This window comes from Harmonia axyridis, chromosome 6 (assembly GCF_914767665.1).
Source record: "Harmonia axyridis chromosome 6, icHarAxyr1.1, whole genome shotgun sequence".
Classification (NCBI taxonomy): domain Eukaryota; kingdom Metazoa; phylum Arthropoda; class Insecta; order Coleoptera; family Coccinellidae; genus Harmonia; species Harmonia axyridis.
The window spans coordinates 33,543,072-33,559,193 of NC_059506.1; the positions used below are offsets into that span (position 1 = coordinate 33,543,072).

Below are 16,122 nucleotides of genomic sequence, written 5' to 3' on the forward strand. Positions count from 1 at the left end.
TCCACATTTCGAGGGGGTTTTGAACCTCATAACCTCCCCCTGGATACGCCTATGATATTATCAATTATTGTGGGATAATAGTTTGAAGCTAATATAAAGGCCAAAAATGATTGGAATTTCATTACATGATATCACCTATGTCCCCTGATCTTTAATTTTGATCTAATCCAAACTGAAAAAAGTTTCAGTTAATTCTGAAAACTATTAGAAAAATAAACATATGACCATACCTGTAGTTTGAAGAGTTGAAATTCTATGGTGAAAGGTGGAATATTACAGGTTAAGATCACAGAAAATCATAACCTATATGTATGTTGTTGAAAAATCAGTTTTGAACAGAACATTTTTAACATAAAACATATTAGTATTTATTGCAAAAGTGATATAAAATGGGTGTGAAACGTAAAAGTTTAGACAAATCACTAGAGAAAAAATCTAAGAAGCTCAAGACTAGTTCTAATCCAACGTCTCCACAAAAAAAAGAGAAGCATGCTGAAAATGAGGGAAAACCGACGAAGGATGATGCAAAAATTAAGAAAACTGTTGAGAAAGTGAGTCAAGGAAAAGTAAAGAAAAATATATCCAAAGCCGTAGATAAATCTGGAAAAAAAATGCCCTTTAAATCTGATAAAGATAAAACTAAACATATGAATGGTAATAAGGGTGATAAAAAACCAAACCCAGAAGAGAAACCTGAAGATTGGAATGTATTTAAGAAACAGAAGAAAGAATTAAGACTGAAAAGGAAACAGGCAAAGACAAATTTTGATGTTGTCATTCAAGCCAAAAAAATGGGAGAAATTCTGCGAAAAAAACAATTAAAGGACGGTGAAGTCGCAAGAAACAAATTGGTGAATGATCTACATAGTTTATTGAAAGAAGATGGAAATTATGCCAAGTTTGTACTGGCTCATGACACGGCTCGAATTGTACAATGGCTATTGAAATATTCTTCGATACTGATTAGACAAGAAATTTTTAAGGTATGTAAAGCTTTTCTTTCATTTCAATTAAATTAGCGAATATGTGAAGTTTATTGAGTTTTGAAGATATCACATTGTACAATAAAAGTTATTAGGATTGATGATTTGAAATGATTTTAGGAATTGGTTGGATCAGTTCCAGTTATGATGCAATCTAAGTATGGTGTTTTCTGTGTGAAAAGATTGTTAAAATATGGAACTACTGAAACGAGAGCAGCAATAATTAAAAGCTTATATGGACATGCTGTAAAATTGGCTAGTCATGCTGTTAGTGCTGCCTGTTTGGAATATGCTTATTCTACTTGGGCCACGTCCCAACAGAAACTTCATCTAGTTCAAGAATTCTACGGAAATATGTACAAAGATTTCAAAGAAGATAAAATTACTAGTTTAAAACATGTTTTCGAATCAAACCCTTCTTTGAAGACTGCAGCGTTGAGTGTAACAAAAGCAAATTTGTCTAGAATATTGAACAAAGATCTTTTAGATTCTGGTTTGGTCCAGACAGTTATTTATCAGTTCCTTCTAGAGTGTACTGAAGAAGATAGAGCAGAAATGATTTCACAATTAGCTCCACATATTGTTGTTATAAGCAACAGTAAAGATGGAGCTAGAGCTGCTATGCAATGTATATGGCATGGAACAAATAAAGATAGAAAGGTAAAGAACATTTTTTAAATTGATGTCATTTACACAATAAATTGTGTACCTTACTTTTTTCTGATTTGACTATTTTTTGAACAGGTTATAATGAAGTCGCTCAAAGAACATCTAATAGAACTATGCAAGCACGAACATGGCCATTGCACAATTATAACAATTTTAGATGCAGCTGATGATACAGTTCTTTTGAATAAAATTATTATTGGTGAGATTCTCAAGAATGCAAAGGAGTTATCAAATAATGAATGGGGACGAAAAGTGAGTAATGAAATAATAACAGCTGTATATTTTTATTCCACTTCAAAATATTAATAACTTGAATACTTACTTTAGTTTTCATCTTGAAAATATAACTTACTGTTTACAAATTATCATGAATAATTATATGTTTTTTAATGCTAATTTATTTCAGGTATTGTTATGGCTCGTAGTTCCAGATGATTCTTTATATTTCCATCCTCAATTCGTGAAGGAATTAAAAAATGGCAGAGAAAGTTCCACAAGTAAAAAACCTGATGATATTAGGAGAAAGGAAGTATTATCTCATTCAAGCCCTACATTATTAAATTTAATCACCACAGAGCCAGAAACTTGGTTGTCAGATTCTAAATTAGCATATGAAATGCTGGCTATTGTTAAGGCTGGTAAGTTATAATCTATGTTCAACCACAGAATAGTCTATAAACTACATTTCGTCAAAATGCTTCAAGATTATTATCATTTTTATTATATTTTCAGCTTGTGGAAAAGAAGTTGAACATACCTTTGAAAGTATAGTTAAAGTTATAACTAATGCTGATTGGAAAATTAAAGAAAATGAACAGGAAATCCAGGGGATTGAACATGCAGGTCTCCATATGGTATTGAAAAAAATTGCCCAGCACGATAAGATAAATACTGAAAATGATCTACCCACTTTTGGAGGTGCACTCTTGAAATTACTCACAGATGATGTTGTAAGTATATATTTCCATCAAATTGTTCCTTATATTTGCACTCTCAATAAACCATGTTTTTCTTTTAATTCTCCATCAGAAACTGATATAAAACTAAAGCTTAACATGAATAAATTTTATTCATTTTGTTTTGAACTTAAGCACTGTGTTATTTTAATTCAAAATTTATTTTTCAGCTTGAAAGGTGGATACAGCTCAACAGAGGCTGTTTCCTTTTGGTCTCAGTGTTCGAAAACAACTCAGAGGAAGTACAAAATGAACTAAAAAATAAACTTTCATCATTCAAGAAAAAACTTGGTAAAATGAATATTGCAGGTGCTAAAATTTTGTTGAAGAAAATGGAATAATTGAATAATTTTCAGGATAAAAATAAATTAGGCTTGAAATTTCATTCAAACTTGTACATAATATGAATAAATGAAATATCTTGACTAATAAAAAATTCACATGTTAATTTGTAATCAGATTGTTTTATTTAAATATAATAAACGATGAACTTTTTTCATACAATGAACAGTTTTATTTTCAACTTAAGATGTAACACTCATAAAAAAGTACGGTATTCAAATATAATATTAAAAAATATAAATTATTCTTATATTCTCTATCACAGGAATCGATGATTTAGTCTTTCATTAATTTACATCACTATAAAATAGTGAATAAAATTGAAAAACAGAATAAGTAACTCAATAATAGTGATTTCAGTAAAAATACTGAACGAACTTAAAATATATAAATATACAAAAAATATATCAAACAGAACTAACTTCAAATAAATACTTAAATAACATCAATAAACATTGTCAAACGTGAAAACGGAAATTTTATCTGAACTAACTCGAAATATGAATTTATAAACTCAACTTTTATTAATCGAAAAAATATATCCTAAATAATGCACTAATTCGTTTTTTATTGCTTACATGTCTATAATTGCTGTATGAGCTTTATAAATTCTCTTGTTATTTTTCATATACTCAAAAATACCTTCGATCAACTCATGAAATATAATAGGATTTACATTGCTGCCAACATTGTGGAGAACAAAGAAATCACCATAGGACAATTCTCTAATAAGAGCCATTGTTTGCTTACGTCCCAAATATCGGCTGTGTCCCAACAAAAGATAAGCACGAATACAAGGTGAACAAATTATACATAACCTATATATTAAACCTAGTACCGTAAGTGCTGTCAAAATGTATAGCCAGAACCATAAAATGAGGAATAATTTTTCGTTCAGTACATTGAGAGGCAAGATACATAAAGAGTCAATGTTCTGCTTAGTACCGCTAGGACCGTAATTGAAATATTTGCATTTTGTGATCTTAGGAAAGACTTCATCCATCGGGCTGAAGTTGTGTACCGTACTCATAGCTATGCCATAAATGGAAAATTTTCCGTTGAGGAACCAATCCATAAAGTATATTTGAAATATCTAAAATAAAAATGTATATTAGTTACTCCATTAGAAAAAATATAATTTTTGAGAAGATTAGAAAACAAATATAAAAATAACATCTTACCACATTTGCCAGATTAATTATTTCACAAATGGTAAAACGACAGGCATATAAAGTATGTGAATTTCTTCCATTCAACAGGTACCTTACCAATTTGTTTTTAGCTTCCAAATTCCAAGTAGGTGTAACAAGTGGTCCTCCTAAAAAATGTTTTTTAAGGAGAAAAATGTGAGGAAGACTATTGATGTATATACACTTACGTAAATCATCAACCAGTAGTTTAACTCTACCACCTTCCCATGATTTCCATATATACCGTGGAATATAAAATAGGAGAGCTTGGAAGCAGAATATAATACAAACCCATTGGTAATATTTTTGCCAAATAACATGAGAAGAACTGTCCGTACGAAGGGAATCCCCTACATAACGACTTACACGATTACCCCATTTTGCATAGTCATATTCGTTTGAAACTCCAGGCAGTCGAGTATCTGCAAACAATTTTAATGAAAGGCTTTTCACAACAAACCAGTTAGGGTTTATAAATCAATTTATAATTATTATATGTATCGCGCTCTTCTTTAATTAATGTATATAAAAGTAATCACACCGTAATCAGAAATAAGAAAAATACTCACCACTTAAACTTGAGCTTACAATGTAGGTTCCATGTATCCAACAAAAAAGTTCTATAATTTCTTTCATGCCAGATTCAGTGGAACCCACGTTACAACTTATCGGTTCGCCAAAATATTGCTTGCTTGTGAGCAAAATTGAAAATATTATTAACATTATAACGGTGAATTTATAATGCAATTTGAACACATTATTATCGGTATGAATTTGATCGATCTTGATCAAAGATTTAACTGAATATATAAAATCAATCATTTCGACTACCTAACATTAGATTCAAAGTTAACGTTCAGTTCTCGATTACTTTTTAACACAAAACAACAAACCCAATTAAAAAAAACTGAATAAATCTAAAAAAAAAAGAAATGTTTTTTGAATGTTATGGTCTACGCATGTCTATGCTTATTGGTACTAGATGGGAAGAACAAAAATGATGGTAGATCGAATTGAAGTCCAATAATTTTTCATAGGCGTACTCTTATCATTGTTTAACTGAACGATTAATGTAAACATTTAGGAACTGCAGTTGAATATATCAGTAATTTAATAGACGCACGAAGAAATTCCTAACAGTTGTTATTGTTTATTAATGTTATACAAATTTTATTAATCAATCAGTATCAGCGATACCAACGCTGTAAAATAAGCGTTACTGGAAATAGTTTCCCACGCAGATAGTAATATGATATTTATTAATTTATTTGCTGAAGTGAACAATCGTTGAATTATTGATATTAATTTCAGATATATTCCTTCCTACGGCCTTTCTATATCAATATATTGATATTTTTGAAATCAATCAATTAACATTTAAAACAGAATGAAAACATTATTGTTGAATTTTTTTATGAAAGTTAAAAGATCTCGAATACGACTTTTCAGAAAATGTTACGGATAAGGTTAATTAATTCCGTAATGTTTTTAAATGAATTATCATTTTCGTGTTCTCACTGGACTGTGTATTACACTAACATCAACCTTAAAAAAAATATATATTTTCAATTGCGTTTGGGCAAGAACAAGTATCAACTCGTTCTAAAAACTACCTTGAAGGCAAATACAAATTTCGTGGACAAGAATATGGATACTTCAACCTTAAATTTTCAGCTTAGTCGATATATTTTCAAAATGTTCACCCTTGTATCATACCAAACGTACCGCTACTGATTTTAACAATATTCAGTAGTTCATATGAACCATAATTCGGACACAGTTCACTGAAATTCAAAAAAAAAATAATCTATGTATCGTTCGAAATTTTTCGAATTGAAAACAGTTGAAATATTTCTGAACGAGCTGATTTTCTAAATGTGAATCTGAGAATTGAATTATAATAAACTTAAACAGGAATTCGAATTTAGTCTTTGAAACATTATCCTTAAAATGATAGATGTTTTAAACTCTTTCAAGTCCCTTATTAAACACGAACAAGTAAACATTGATAACAATGTATTTAAATTGCATTACAGATTCACTGTTGTATTACTGGTGGTTTTTTCTGCATTATTAACTAGCAAGGAATATTTTGGGGATCCAATAAGCTGCGATACTGACGATCAAGATAGAAAACAGTTAATTGATATGTTCTGCTGGATACATGGAACATATATTATCAATAAAGCGCGTAAAGGTGAACATAAACCCCTCAAGTACAAAATAACCAATTATGAATATTCACTTTATATTAAATAAGACTGAAAATCAGCTTTGAGAAGTAATACTTTACCTAATATTTCTTCCATCCTGAAGATCTTGGTATAATACTGTCTCACTGGTATTTAAATAATTCATTGTGACCTATGGAAAGTTTCATTATTGTTTTGTACACTTTAATATTAAACTAATCAACTTTTTCAGGTGATATACTCCCAGGAATATTTAATATGTACGACTCAACTATTAATGATATAAAAAATCATACAAAAAAAATTATGGACGAACTAACTCTTCAGCCAAATGATGAAATAATATGGCAAAAATATTATCAGTGGGTCTGTATCATGTTTGGACTTCAAGCTTTACTTTTTTATCTGCCCAGATATATTTGGAAACACTGGGAAGGAGGTAGAATGGAATTGTTAGTTCAAGATTTGTGTGAGTAAGACTAAATCACAATTTTAACATAAAAATCTGGATGATTTACATAGCTTCACTTAATATTTTCTTTTTTTTCCAAAGATGAAAGATTTTACTTATTCCCTCCAAAAGAAGTGGAGAAATCATTATCTGAAGCAGAATTACTGCTCATTATTTTTATACCAAAAAATTTTTCAAAAAATCGAGGTAAATACTTCAACAAAATAGTTTATTCGAACTAAAAACATTACAAAATTATAAATTCCAAGAAATCATAACGGAGAGTAACAATTCTAACTTGAAAAATAAAAAGTTAAATGAAATATCTTGTATAAATAAGCACTTATACTTATTTCTAAATGGATTCTTGAATTCAATGAACCCACCTGCTTTCTCTTCATCACAACTGATGTATTGTATTGTCTCCTCAATCTCTTGTTTTTTCAGTTCGGTAGACTAGAAGCTTCACTTTCCAAGAACTAAAACCAAAGATAGAAATTAGGGATAAAATTATAAACAAAAATGCAACTACTCAATTTAGTGTCATATCATACTGGTCAATGAAGCATGTAGTGTTTTTTTTTTGATAAATTTGAGCATGTGACCTTAAAAATATATTTTTAGTGATTTGACACAAAAAAAAAAATTTGCAACACAAAATTTACGAGATACTTCGTTGAACTTGTAAAAAGGAGCACGGTAAACAAACTAAATAACTAAACTTTGCATCAATGAAGTATCAACTTAATAACAAAAATAATTTTGATAATCCCTCTATGCGATCTTTTGAATGATATTCCAGCCATTTTCTTAGCAGAAGTATTAATACAAATTCATATCACATCAATGCTATCGTAGGTGGCCCTTTAGTACCCACGAAATGGAATCCAGAGGCAAGAGAAAGACTTCTGAAGTATCTTTTGAACAATAACAATGGACATACATTGTATGCTTTACATTACAGTTTTTGTGAAGTTTTGAACCTTGTCAATATAGTGAGTTACTTTTTTATAAAATAGTATATGAAACATTTTGATTTTACAGTGGTCTCAGTATTTTACTAAGGTACTAGGATCGCTACACTTTTAGGAGTTAAAAGGAACTACGGTAACTTAGTTTTTGATGATGACATCGTTAACTATAAGTTAAGATTGCATAGATTTCAAGTGTTGTAAAATGGCACTTGCAAATCAGGAATACTTTATTTGAGAGTATTAAAGAAAATAACGCCATTTATAGTCTTTTAAAATCGATGTACGTTAATTTAAAAAAATAAATGAGTCATCTATTCTCATACAATGATTCCTGATGATCTGAAGAATGGCCGAAGGCTTATTAAGAAAAAACTGAGACATTGGATTATGGAAAGAGGCAGGGAATATTTTTATAGGATTGTTAACCCATAGAACTGCTTAATGAAAGTTCTTATTTGCGAAGCAATCCCAGTGTGGATGTAGTAGCTCGTTTTCCATTGGCGTGACAATCCAGCTACCCATAGGACACCCGTTTTTCATATTTTATGGATTTTTTTTTCATTGGTTACATGATGTAATGGTCCATTTGCCGATAGAACATTCATTTTCGATTTGTTTAGAATAAGTATAATATTATTTTGGTTTTTGTATGAAAGTATTATATTTTGTATTTTGTATATCGCATACTGGCTTGCGCCTCAGCGATTAATGTTTATACTGATTTTTCAGAATAAACTATTATTATTATTATTATTATAATGAGAAACGAATTGGATTGGCCGCACTTATGATGACGTCAATTTGAAGTAAACACTTATGTCATGTGAAATTTCCTTTGATTTTAGTGTTTTGCTGCAAATTGCAACACTTTCTTCATTAAAATTGCTAGATAAATATCTAGCAATTTAAATGCTCACAATTTTAATGAAGAAAGTATTGAAATTTGCAGCAAAACACTAAACACAAACGAAATTTCACATGACATAAGTGTTTACTTCAAATTGACGTCATCCTAAGTGCGGCCAATCCAATTCGTTTCTCATTGTATGAGAATGGATGACACATTTATTTTTTTGAACGTACATCGATCTCTAAAGTAATATTAACAATGATATAATATTAAAAATTAAAATTATTGACTTGTATCAAAATGATCTCCAAAAAGAAAATGATTGAATCAATAATGAAAACAATAAGGTCATATTAAATAAAACATTCCAAGATAAAATGTACTTATAAATTCAATTGCTTCAGGTGCTTCAAATAAGACTGATGGATTGGTTCTTGGCCGGCCAATTCTCCTTGTACGGCATAACGTTCGCAAGTGTGAACAATTTGAGCCCAATGGATAAGGTATTCCCAAAACTGGCAAAATGCATGTACTACAGATTTGGACCTTCAAGTACTATCGAAAGTAGAGACGCACTCTGCATATTGCCCCTGAACATTCTCAACGAAAAGCTGTTTCTGATCATTTGGATATGGTTTCACGTTTTATCTTTTATAACGATCGTCTATATGTTGTACAGATGTTTCGTTATATGCATCCCCAGCTTGCGTTCTTACATACTAATCAGTCACAGCAAATACGTATGGTGCTTCAAAGTTAAATTGATGATTATGAAGATCAATTACGGCGATTTTTTCATTTTGGATCATTTGGGAAAAAATCTCAATCCGATTATCTTCTGCGACATAATAGATGATATTCATCGTAGTCTCCAAGCGAGGGAAAAGTGCTCTAATTTTGACAAGAATATCGTTTAGATTGTAAGTTTTTTATCTGTTGCTGTTAGTTCAAGTTTTGACTCAACTAGTTTACTACGTACAATATAATTTGTTAATTCATTTGTAACCACATAAATATCAGAATAAAGGTTTTTTTTTTTCTATTTGTGTTTTCGTTTGATGAATACAGTTGTATGAAATTCTAATTCATCAATAATTAAAAAAATAACCATACGATCTTACTGAAATTTGTGAAACAGTTGCAAAATAGTGAAACAAAATTTTGCAAGGAAAATTAAAAAATTGGAGCAAAAACCAAAATTTCATCAATATAACTTCGAATATGCAAAAGCTCCTAACTTCATATCAGTGCTTTTTCATTTTAAACAGTTTTTTTTTAAACAGTAGTTAACTTTTTCATTTTGTTATACAATTCAATTTGTTGTACAATAAATGTAATGAATGATGTGAATTTCAAATAAAAGAAAGTGATACTTACTTTGCATATCTGTGTTCACTTTCTGAGTTGATTTTTAGGCTTGTTCGCTTTGACTGCTTTGTATGCTTCGATTATTTCCTTTTGCTGCATCTCAAGTTGCTTTCTAACTCCAGCTGGTAGGTCTTTTCGTTTTCCTTTTTTATTTATGTTCTTTTGGCCCACTTTCTTTGTAGCATTCAAACTTTTCTGAACAGGTTTCTTCAATTGATTTGGTACTTCTTCACCGTTAATTATGGCTTTGAGCAATAAATTTTTCTGGCCAGGCTGTAGAAGAAACAAAAAAATAATTCAAGGACATAAACGGTATTTCAACTTAAAGTTAATTATTTTTTGTATGAATGGTATTGTTGATAATCTCAGTGGGGCTAGAGAAACGACCAAAAAAAATATCAGCATTACTCCAATGTCCAACAAAATACCATAAGTGGAAAAGCAAGAAACACAATGAAAACATACCCTAGCTGCTTCATTTTTCTTCGCGACTTTTGCAGGAAGGGGCAACTCTGGAGGTGCGTGATAAACATCTCCAAATTTCACCGTGTCCCTCTGAAAATCTGGAAATGATTTCTCCTTTTTCTGTTCCTTTTTCATCTTCAACTTCAGTTTTTTCTTCTCAGCCTTCGTCAGTTTCACAATACCATCGTCTTTTTTCTTCTTCTTAGGTTTCTTCTTTGCTTCTTTTTTTGCATCTTTTATCATTTTTTTGAGGGGGTCTTCAACTTTCTTATTTATAGTGTTCTCAATCTAGAAAATATATCATAATTGATTAAAAGAAAAATAGTAATTCATTTTGCAACAGTAGATATTTAATATTTAACTATTCAATATATGGAACTATCTAATAATTATATTCAAGTTGTTTCGTACCTTTCCTGTTTCAGAATTCCTTGTAACTTCAACTCCAAATTTATTCTCGAAATTCACCTCTCTTATAACATTCTCACACATTTTATGACATCTATTCAGAAATACTTTATCTGATTCTCCCTTCTTCTGCTCGAATTTTGGAACAGTTTTTTCATTTTCTCCAACTTTTGATTTAATAACAATCAGTTTTTTCGGCTTCTTTTCATTTTTTGCCTTTTTAATAGCTTTATTTTGAATTTTGGGACCATTTTTAGCTTTTTCAATCAATTCTCCGATCCTCCTCAAACTATTGGGAATTGGCTGTGAATCTTCATTTGTTGGAGCTTCGTTAACTCTCTGCAACTGCCTATAACATGAAATTGTTGTATATTTTACAATTCAAATGAAATACTCTATACCAAAATACAATTATTCTTTTAAATATGTTTGTTTATCTCTTCTCGGAATATGATACCAGGTGAACTATCGTATCTGATCTGGCAAAGGGGTTGAAAAATTAAAATGATGATTAATGGTTTATATATAATTTTGCTTACAAACGAAGTGCTCTCTGCTTTTCAGGATCTCTTACACCATGATGTTTCCTTCCAGGTATTTTTCGCCCCATAATGTAATTTTATTTATTACTTGATATTTATTCTATAACCTAAAAACAAAACTTTGGCAGCTAAAGAAGTTTTGGGTTCATCGAATGATACAATATCCTGTCAGTGTTTTTCTTCCTCTTTCAGATTCAAATATGTTTTATCATTTCGATAACTGAAAAAAAGTAATGAGTATACGCTCAGCGTAAAACTCATTTAAATTTGAATAATGAGAAAAAAAATCTTAATATAAAGAGTAGTTTGGCTCCTCTACTCTACATGTCATTCTTGTAATTCACGTCATTCGTCCTTTAACTTTCTATTTATTAGTTTTCTATGATGGGTACTCGATTGTCGATTGTGAAAATCTAATTAATACAATTATTAATATTATTTTGTATTATTTGTGATGAGAATACAAAGTTTCTGGATAAATTTAGTATTCCGAGAATACTGCAGTAACAAAAATGTTTTCCTACCAAAACAACACAAATTTACATAGTATTCCATGAACTTCTGACATTTCTTCAAGTTTTAAGAAAGCAGTATTGATTTTATTTGAGATGAACAATAAGTAATCTAGGATGACCGATTCTAAAGAACCGACGTTTACTGATAATTCTCAAGATTTACCTGGTATACCTATGAATGCTAATGAAATAAGTACCTGCTTCAAAACTGAACCCCCAGATTCTGAAGATGATGAAACAAAATCAGACCATGAAATTTCAAATAATTCTGAGGAAAATGCTATTAAAGTTAAACTAGAAAATGAATGGGATACACTTCAGGAGAATATTAATTCTTCTAGTGAGGAGCCCCAAACAACTAACTCAAAACATGTGAAGATAGAAGGGAATACTACCAAATATAGTTGTGGAATTTGTGAATTCCTCAGTGATACTTTCCGTGAAATGAGAGAACATAAAAAAATACATTATAAAGAAAAGAGGACTTGTGCTATGTGTGGATTGGTTTGTCAAAGTATAGGTAAGGAATAAATTCCCAAATCCTCTCTTAATTTAAAAAAAAAAACATTGTTTGAGATATATTCTGTTTCTAGGAAAATTAGATGTACATCAGAATGCACATTTTGGTATTAAGCCTTGTGTTTGTGATGAATGTGGAAAGTCTTACAGTTCCTCAACTCAATTGAAAATTCACAAAAGAATCCATACGGATGAGAAAAGGTATAAGTGTAATCAATGTGATAAGGCATTCCGATATAATGGCACACTCAGAAGTCACATCAGAATGGCTCATACAGATATTTTATTGACAACATGTAAAGTAAGTTACTTTTTGACTCAGCTCTAGTATTTTCTACCTGATATTTCTATCAGTCCAAAAATCTCCATACAGCTATTTCTTCTTGTAGGTATGTTCGAGGTACTGTGAAACAGCAGAAGACCTTAAGAAACATATGGAAACTGTTCATGCTAAAGAAAAAAAAGCAATTAGTTGCCAACTGTGTCAGAAAACTTTCAAAAGTGAACAATTATTATCCTGCCACCTGAAAGTGCACACAGAATTGAAATTCCCCTGCGAATTTTGCCAAAGAATCTACCCAACTTTATACCGGTTGAAAAAACATGTTGGACGAGCCCACATTCCGAATGTTTGCGAATGCAAGAAAGTATTTTACGATAGATCTGAATTCACCAAACACAATAAAGAATTTCACAAGACTGAGGAACCCACAGTCTGCCAACATTGCAACAAGAGTTTCGACAAACCTAAGAACTTGACAGAACACATCAGACTTCAACACAGAGCAAACGGTAAGGTTAACAAGTGCACTATTTGCGAGAAGGAATTCATAAATGCGTCTTTGTTGAGGAACCATGTAAAAATACATGACAAAAGCTTTAAATGTGATTATTGCGATAAGATCTTTGGGTCAAGGTATAACTTACAAATTCATCTGGTGGTCCATACCAAAGAAAGAAATTACCAGTGTGACCAATGTGGCAATTCTTACGGAACCAAAACCGCATTGAAAAATCACAAATTCACTCATTTAGAAGTGAAAAACTTCACTTGCGATATTTGTCATAAAAAATTTAAGAGCAACCATAGATTATATGCTCATAAGTCGTTGCACGAGGCCGAGAAAAAACACGAGTGTGAAATTTGTCATGCGAAATTCACCATCAAGCAATACTTGAATTTTCATATGAAAAAGCACTCCAAGGAGAAACCGTTCGAGTGTAAACCGTGTCAGAGAAGATTCAAACATAAGAGGTCTTATGAGAAACACTGCCTTCTTCAAAGACACATGAATGCCCTTCAGAATTGTGGTATTGAAGACGATTCAGATTATTCCGATAAGAATTACTCTATGAATGATGAGCAGGATGAGACTAATGACGGTGCAATGACGGAATCGAGTAACGAATCAAATCAAATGGGTTTCGAAGAGGTTAAGATCAAGACGGAAATTAAAGTAGAACCTAGTAATAGCAATGTAGATTAAGGAACCGTTAGGGCTGGTTGTATTTATCTTAGCATTGGCAGAACTGCAACTGATGCACGAAATAAGTTTTCAGATTGGTAACACTGAGATACAGTAACTGTCAGTTTACAGATAACCTAACAAATTATTCTTATTAGGCAAAGGGGCAAATTGGTTTGATTGTATATTTTGGATGAATTACCATACGAATTTTTTATACAACTAGCCCTTTGTATTTATTTAAGTAATTGTACATTTATAGCTATAGTTAATTCCGAACGTTGGCCAACAAGGTATAAACAAAGAAATATATTAATATCGAAGGGTCTAAGTGTTTTTATAAGCAAGGCTATTTATGATTCTTTCAAGAATACATCACCAAAATCTGTAAAAAAGGTAACAGTTAAAGAAATAAAGATTAGCTGCTACAAAATTAAAATGGTTGTTTTATTCGAATATCTCATAAATTATTATTAAATAATGAATTGTGCGTCTACAAAAAACATTCAAAGTTTTCTTAAAACCTAAAATATAGAATACCTTATTTCTCTCTAGAGGAATGAGAATGAAACTTTTTCATTGCATACTTGAAAACTTCTGAATTCCACGCTATAAGTTGATCAATATAGCTTTTTCCTTAAGATTCCCATTAATCGAACCAAAGTTGCAAGTGTAATACAACTATTAGTAATAAATTATTCATGTTAAATCATCCAAAAATTTAAAACTGCATTTTGTTGGGAATTTTGTTGAACACTTCAATATTTCTGCTTGAAAATTATTGTTCTTTTGAGACAGCAATATTCTATTATTTATAATGTGGTAAAACGTGTCCCTCAAAGAAGGCACCACTTCACTTCCATTTGGTCCAACGATTGTTGTCATATCATTGGTAAGTAGAACCTGAAATGAAGTTATAGAATTGGAATTTGAAAACAAATGCTCTGCTTTGCAATATTTTGTAATGAAAAATTCGAAATATTCATAACCCTAAACAATTATAATGGTTTGTACTCACTGCAAAATTATAAAGTTCACCAAGATATCTCAGTTGAGTTACTATCGATGATATATAAGATGTTTTCTCACTTTTTTCACAAAAACGTAGAGGATAAGTAATACTATCAATAATAACCAAAGAAACCTGAAAATAATTAATGTGAGCATTCACAAGATTATAATTCAGTCAAAATAACATTCACCTAATTTATTATTAATAGGTTTATTCTATTTTTCAATGGAAGTCACTGAATTTGATGTATAACTTACATTACTTTTATTCTTCATGAATTCATTAAGATATTCCAAACATTCAAGTAATTCTTTAATAGACATAATGTTGATGAAATTAACATTCTTCATAATATCATCCTCGTTGAAATCTTTGAAGTGAATACATTTGTTCCTATAATTATGAATTATTTCTAGAAATAAAATTTCACAATGTAAAATATTAAAATTTCTGGATATATCAATATTCACCTCTAAGTCTTGAAACTGAAAAGTCCATATTTGTACAAATATAGATTGTTTCTGCGGATAATGAATATTCTATTATTTGAGCACTTATCGATAAATGTAAACTAGAATATAAATAATATTTGAATCAAACTATTTTCGGTATCAACAAAATAATCTACCTAAGTTGGGTTCTGCCTGATCCAGGAAGTCCAACAAATTCAGTAACTAAACCAGGTCGTAAAACACCTTTTAAAAGGTCATCAAGGTTTTCTAAAAAGCTGTAAATTTCTCTCATTTTCTTTTCCTCCTCAAAAAGTTGGAAGGCAGTTTTAGTTGCTGGAGCTTTAGTAAGTTCCACAATATTTAATTCCACACTGTCGCAATTATTGATATCATTAACCATCAGAAAACCTTTCTCGGAAAGACATTTTTGCTGTGAAAGAGTCAAGGGAAGTGAAGATAATTCTCGTGAAAACGGCATAACTTTGATAGATGCTTTGTTTTGATTTGAGTAAAACTGACAATTTGTAATCAAACATATTTGAATTCGATCATAGACATATAAAAATTTGATTCTGTCTATGAATTCGATTTGATAATATGGTGACATCTAAGATGAGTAGCTCTAACTAAACTTTGACAGAGCCGTCCATATTACAGGATTCTACACTTGGTGGGCTATCCAAAGTTGAGTTCAGTAAATAGAGTATAGATGGCTAGCTAGCAAATTCTGTACTAAATTGAATTTTTGGAATTTTTTATTGGAACTGA

General features: G+C 30.5%; 6 protein-coding genes across 6 annotated transcripts; 3 read left to right on the forward strand and 3 right to left on the reverse strand.

Moving 5' to 3' along the window:
• The first annotated feature begins 284 nt into the window (after positions 1-284).
• On the forward strand, positions 285-3,063 carry LOC123682169 (protein penguin). The gene is made up of 6 exons (XM_045620620.1): positions 285-983; positions 1,104-1,643; positions 1,728-1,904; positions 2,059-2,290; positions 2,385-2,602; positions 2,779-3,063. Exons 1-6 carry the CDS (start codon positions 390-392, stop codon positions 2,947-2,949), a joined length of 1,932 nt encoding a protein of 643 aa, XP_045476576.1. The 5' UTR covers positions 285-389; the 3' UTR covers positions 2,950-3,063.
• A 51-nt stretch (positions 3,064-3,114) lies between these two features.
• LOC123682171 (innexin inx2-like) lies at positions 3,115-5,083 on the reverse strand. Its single transcript, XM_045620622.1, has 4 exons — positions 4,710-5,083; positions 4,329-4,562; positions 4,132-4,268; positions 3,115-4,043 (listed from the first exon to the last, which is right to left on the reverse strand). The coding sequence occupies exons 1-4, from the start codon at positions 4,960-4,962 to the stop codon at positions 3,525-3,527; spliced, it is 1,143 nt and encodes a 380-aa protein (XP_045476578.1). The 5' UTR covers positions 4,963-5,083; the 3' UTR covers positions 3,115-3,524.
• A 915-nt stretch (positions 5,084-5,998) lies between these two features.
• On the forward strand, positions 5,999-9,655 carry LOC123682173 (innexin inx2-like). Its single transcript, XM_045620624.1, has 4 exons — positions 5,999-6,337; positions 6,565-6,801; positions 7,642-7,778; positions 9,012-9,655. The coding sequence occupies exons 1-4, from the start codon at positions 6,091-6,093 to the stop codon at positions 9,522-9,524; spliced, it is 1,134 nt and encodes a 377-aa protein (XP_045476580.1). The 5' UTR covers positions 5,999-6,090; the 3' UTR covers positions 9,525-9,655.
• LOC123682174 (coiled-coil domain-containing protein 137) lies at positions 6,996-11,571 on the reverse strand. Its single transcript, XM_045620625.1, has 5 exons — positions 11,388-11,571; positions 10,852-11,197; positions 10,441-10,728; positions 9,985-10,248; positions 6,996-7,262 (listed from the first exon to the last, which is right to left on the reverse strand). Exons 1-4 carry the CDS (start codon positions 11,456-11,458, stop codon positions 10,000-10,002), a joined length of 954 nt encoding a protein of 317 aa, XP_045476581.1. The 5' UTR covers positions 11,459-11,571; the 3' UTR covers positions 6,996-7,262; positions 9,985-9,999.
• A 174-nt stretch (positions 11,572-11,745) lies between these two features.
• Positions 11,746-14,329, forward strand: LOC123682172 (zinc finger protein 708-like). Its single transcript, XM_045620623.1, has 3 exons — positions 11,746-12,425; positions 12,499-12,725; positions 12,814-14,329. The coding sequence occupies exons 1-3, from the start codon at positions 12,020-12,022 to the stop codon at positions 13,909-13,911; spliced, it is 1,731 nt and encodes a 576-aa protein (XP_045476579.1). The 5' UTR covers positions 11,746-12,019; the 3' UTR covers positions 13,912-14,329.
• Positions 14,317-15,894, reverse strand: LOC123682176 (DNA repair protein RAD51 homolog 3-like). Its single transcript, XM_045620626.1, has 5 exons — positions 15,531-15,894; positions 15,373-15,473; positions 15,160-15,314; positions 14,909-15,034; positions 14,317-14,793 (listed from the first exon to the last, which is right to left on the reverse strand). The coding sequence occupies exons 1-5, from the start codon at positions 15,830-15,832 to the stop codon at positions 14,590-14,592; spliced, it is 888 nt and encodes a 295-aa protein (XP_045476582.1). The 5' UTR covers positions 15,833-15,894; the 3' UTR covers positions 14,317-14,589.
• Positions 15,895-16,122: the final 228 nt, after the last annotated feature.